Source organism: Portunus trituberculatus, chromosome 41 (assembly GCF_017591435.1).
Source record: "Portunus trituberculatus isolate SZX2019 chromosome 41, ASM1759143v1, whole genome shotgun sequence".
Taxonomy (NCBI): Eukaryota; Metazoa; Arthropoda; class Malacostraca; order Decapoda; family Portunidae; genus Portunus; species Portunus trituberculatus.
Window position 1 is genome coordinate 16,923,441 of NC_059295.1, and position 5,000 is coordinate 16,928,440.

General features: G+C 47.7%; 1 protein-coding gene across 4 annotated transcripts in view; it reads left to right on the forward strand.

The window, feature by feature from the left end:
* Window positions 1-5,000, forward strand: part of LOC123516880 (G-protein coupled receptor dmsr-1-like) — a 239,287-nt gene that overhangs the window by 231,993 nt on the left and 2,294 nt on the right. For all 4 annotated transcript variants that reach the window (XM_045276600.1, XM_045276602.1, XM_045276599.1 and 1 more), the window contains one exon: window positions 3,929-5,000. This exon is cut by the window's right edge and continues 2,294 nt beyond it. In XM_045276600.1, the coding sequence (XP_045132535.1) occupies window positions 3,929-5,000 (1,072 nt within the window). The remainder of the gene's footprint in view (window positions 1-3,928) is intronic.

Here is a 5,000-nt window from a genome sequence, read left to right on the forward strand (position 1 = left end):
GACAGGAATAAAAACTGGGTGGCAAAAAATACCTAAAAAAAAATAAAGAGCTACGTATGAGAAGAAAAAAATGAGACTGAAAAAGAAAAATGCAATGGAAAAAAGGTCGAAAAATAGAGAGGGAGCGAAAGAAAGCGAAGGTAAACGAAGTGATAGCACGACAAACATCAGTAATACTTTTCTCTCTAATCTCTTTTATCGTCCGTTTCTTTGCTTGTTTACTATTTCTATTGCAAAGAGAAGTACACACACACACACACACACACACACACACACACACACACACACACACACACACACACACACACACACACACACACACACACACACACAGACGTATAAGCTTCTTTCCAAATAGAAAAGCAAAGTTAGATTAAATTATGTCTGCTGCTTGAGAATACACTGAGAATGAGCTACAGTTCTTCCCGCGCTATGAGATACGGGTTTGTTTATAATGCGCGCCACTTTCATTGGCGGCTGGGTGTATACCATCTCGAGAACTGAACTATAAAATAAAACTTCACTAACTCATGTGCCGGACTGTGTTGCTGGACGAGGAGGAGAATGCAAAGAAAAAAATGTTCGAGTGAAGCAACTCCTAAATATCGCAGGAAGGAGACGAGGGTTGTGCGTTCCCAGCGAGACTCAATCACCGTGACACAGACTCATCAACCGCCAACCCGCGTCACCTGGAGGCTTCTCAGGACCGAAGAAGCTCCTATCATCCCTTGCCCTCTGCGTGTGTAGGAGAAGGAAGAGGAGGAGGAAGAAGAGGAGGGAAGGAAGGAAGGAAGAATTAGTGACTAGCATGCAGCAAAGCTCTGAGGTGTAGGAGTATTCCAGCTTTACCTGAATGAGGAAAGATCACCACTCTTACTGCACCGGGCCGCCCGCTAAGACACCATAGCGTCCCATGAGATATTTCCTGACTTTGAACCTTCACCTGCACTTGTAGGATACTCCTCTATTGATTCTCTTGTTCCAGCTGAGAACTTCTTCAGCAGTTACTCTTCCATCGCTGATTAAACCCCAAACTCCACTCAGAATCCTTCCAACACAGATACGGACACACTGCATGCGAGTCGCCGGAAGGATAGAGGATAGCGTGTTGCCTAAGGGGTCAGAGGCAAGAACAATAAGAGTGGTCACATCGGACGCGGGTAGCAGGTTCCTTCCAATCTTACCCACTACCCGCGTCCGATATGGTCACTCATATTTAAAAATATGTGCTTGTTCTTGCCTCAGGTATCAGCTACCCTCTAATCCCCCAGCAAATCGCATGCAGTGTGTCCGTACCCTAGGGACGCCAGACAGACCTTAGCGCTGGATACTACCAACGCCATTGGAAGTCCTATCAAGGCTTCTGTAAATCCTGTCAGCACTTCTGTAATTCCCACTAACGCCCTTGAGCCACGCCAGCAAGAGCACAAGGGCAGCGAGGACTGCCCTTGAGGAGCGTGCCACATCGCAAACCACCTGGCGCCACCGAGACAGATGCGCCTGCCGTCAAGCTAAGGATACGCCAGGAGTTGGTGCAGGCGACACTGTACATTTGGCACCACATCTGGGCCTCAGCATGATGGTAACGGTGCCCCCACCGTCCCCCAGCCTAGAGGCACACAGACAGGCACCACTACCCAATATGGGCGGCCCACCTGGGGCTGTATCACAGCCAGTCTCCAGGGGTCACGGCCCGACACGCGCTGTGTGCCGTCAGCAATTACACGTTTATTATATCAATGTAAGTTTTATTGTGATTGAAATAACTTGTCAAAATTAAATATACATTTTTTTCAAGGTTAATCGTGTTAATTTTGTTGCATAGTTTGTAATTGAAAGAGAATCCATACTTAAAACTGTAAATATACTTTCTTTTTTAATTTATCCTCAGCTGAAAAATGTTCCAGGAACTAATTTGGCACAATTATTCACTTACATTTGAATTTATTGTCATGAGAAATAAAAGAAATATTAACTTTCATGTGTGGATTAAATTTTGTGTTGGAAAATAATATTGACATACGAGTGCATACATTCATACCTACGTACTGTACATACCTACATACTGTACATACATACATACATATATACGCACGTATATATATATATATATATATATATATATATATATATATATATATATATATATATATATATATATATATGTGTTCATTTGTATTGCATCTGCCGCAATAAAAGGATGTTAATGCATGAAATGTTATCTACGAGGAGCAATTGTTGTAATGACGCTGGAAAAAAAGACTGTAGTTAGCATAGATTGTACTACTTAATGGCCGATGAAATGTGTGTGTGTGTGTGTGTGTGTGTGTGTGTGTGTGTGTGTGTGTGTGTGTGTGTGTGTGTGCGTGTGCGTGTGCGTGTGCGTCTGACTTTTGATCTATTTAATTTCCTTTGCATTCCAACTTGACTTTCGTTTCCTTCTCTTTTCTTCTTCTTCCTCCTCCTCCTCCTCCTCCTCCTCCTCCTCCTCCTCCTCCTCCTCCTCCTCCTCCTCCTCCTCCTCCTCCTCCACTGTGTTTACATACAAACTACACTACACTGCATGCGTACACGCACAGATAGCCCAGAGTGAACGGTCACCACTACTACTCTCGACCTGTGACGGGCTGTGTTTGGAGAGGGCCTTGTCAACCATTGATCATCATCGGGAACTAAGTACCAGGGATCAATGTTGCAAGGGGTTATCAGCGTACGGTGTCCCTACAAGGAAAGTATGCTATCTCAGTGGACTGAACGGTGCTGGGGCCTGATTGACTGATGCCTCCCTAGAAAGCGCCAGGCAAGGCTGCCGCACCACCCATTCGACATACACACTGTGCATCCACGTGCACAATGCACACACAAGATGACATTTACCAAGCGTTAACACTTTTCCCCACAAACACAAGTAGTCACACGTAGATTACATATTTCCTTTTCACTCTCTACTAAAATTCCATGTGATTTTTTAATATCACATGGTTTCGCCTTTTTTCCTGACAGCCTCGGCTGGAGGGAGGGTGGGTGGGAGGAGCCTTCTGCTTTTCTGTCCTGTCTCTACCACTGGTAGTTAGTAGATAGTCTCCACAAACAGCCTAGTAAGGACCTAAGGGTCTGTTGCTGTCTTCCTGTCTTCCTTTGTATTCCTTTCCTCCTCCTCCTCCTCCTCCTCCTCCTCCTCCTCCTCCTCCTCCTCCTCCTCCTCCTCCTCCTCCTCCTCCTCCTCCTCTTCTTCTTCCACCACCACCACCTTCTCCTCCTCTACCATAAAGAAATGCATATTTAAAAAGAGCAACCAATTAGCAGATAGACAAATAGACAGGCAAGATGATCAGATTAGTGTGGTGGTGGGTGTGGTGGTCGTGGTTGGAACGGAACTATAACAACGTGGGAAAGGAAGAGATTTTGTATTTTCATTTTTTTTTTTTATTTTGATTACTCTTTTTTCCCTTGAACTGTTAAGGACTTCAGGTGGTTCAGGTTGGAAGGAGGGGGTGGAGGAAGCTGCAGGGTCATGTTATTGTCTCATAAATACTCTTGGACGTTAATTCTCTTGGGCGGGAAGGGTAGAGGGGATGAGTGAGGATGTGGGCGGGAAGGGTAGAGGGGATGAGTGAGGGTAGAGGGGATGAGTGGGAATGGACAGTGCAATGCGTCTCATTCTTCCCTCAGTGGTAACTAGTAACCCTTTCACTCTTGGTCATACTTTTTTTTTTTTGCAACTCCAGGCAGTTTTGCTCATTGGAAATTAAACCACAAGCACAGTGAAAATTTTACCATACACTCAATATCTCATTAGGCTGAGTGTTACTCTCAGAATGTTAGTACAAAGTTACACAGGACCACTATCTTGTGCTGCTGAGATGTCATACTATTGAAAAGGTTAAAGGTTAGATCATCGATTACTGACTGTGCTTCTCTTCTACAGGAAAAGTACTGCAATTCTCGGAGCTGGACGGATTTCCGGGAAAGCTACCAGCCGGTGCACGGATGCATGTCGCTGGTGGTGTGTGTGTTCGGTTCCGTGGCCAACGTGATCAACATGGTGGTGCTGACTCGGCGCTCCATGGTGTCCCCGACCAACGCCATTCTGACAGGCCTGGCAGTGACCGACCTGCTGGTGATGGTGGAGTACATCCCCTACACCATGCACCAGTACGTGTGGCAGTGGAGCTCCCTCACCGCCCGCTTCTCCTGGGGCTGGGCGGTGTTCATCCTCTTCCACGCCCACTTCGGCCAGGTCTTCCACACCATTTCCATCGGCCTGACGGTGACGCTGGCGGTGTGGCGCTACATCGCCATCGCCTTCCCACAGAACAACGTCTCCTGGTGCTCCATGCCGCGCACGCTCAGGGTCATTGTCGCCGCCTTCTTCTGTTCGCTCATCTGCAATATTCCTAACTATCTCAACTTCACCATCGTTCAGTTCCAGTACAAAGGAGAGACTCTGTACCGCGTGGACCTGAGTCGCCTGGCGCTAGCTCACGGGGAGATCCTGAAGAACATCACCTTCTGGATATATTCCGTGATCTTGAAGCTACTGCCGTGCGCAGCGCTCACCGGTCTCTCGGTGGCCATTATCAAGGAGCTGCTGCGCACCGCTCGCCGCCGCGCGAAGCTCATGAACTCGTCGGGTCGCGCCAACGACGCTGAGAAAGTCGCGGATCGCGTCACCAAGATGCTGCTGGTGATCCTGGTGCTGTTCCTGGCGTCTGAGGTGCCGCAGGGCATCCTGAGTCTCCTGACGGTAATACTTGGCTCAGAATTCTTTCCGTGTTACCGCAACCTCGGCGAAACGATGGACATGTTGGTGCTGCTCAACAGCGCCATCAACTTCTTGCTGTACTGCGCCATGAGCAAGCAGTTTCGCGACACTTTCAGCGAGCTGTTCAAGCCGTGCTGCACGCCCGTCCTCTCGGTCCGCAAGAAGCGATTCCTTCCCAGCTGGATGACGGGTACCTTCACTGACCCGGGCACGGAGAGCAACAACACCTGCATCA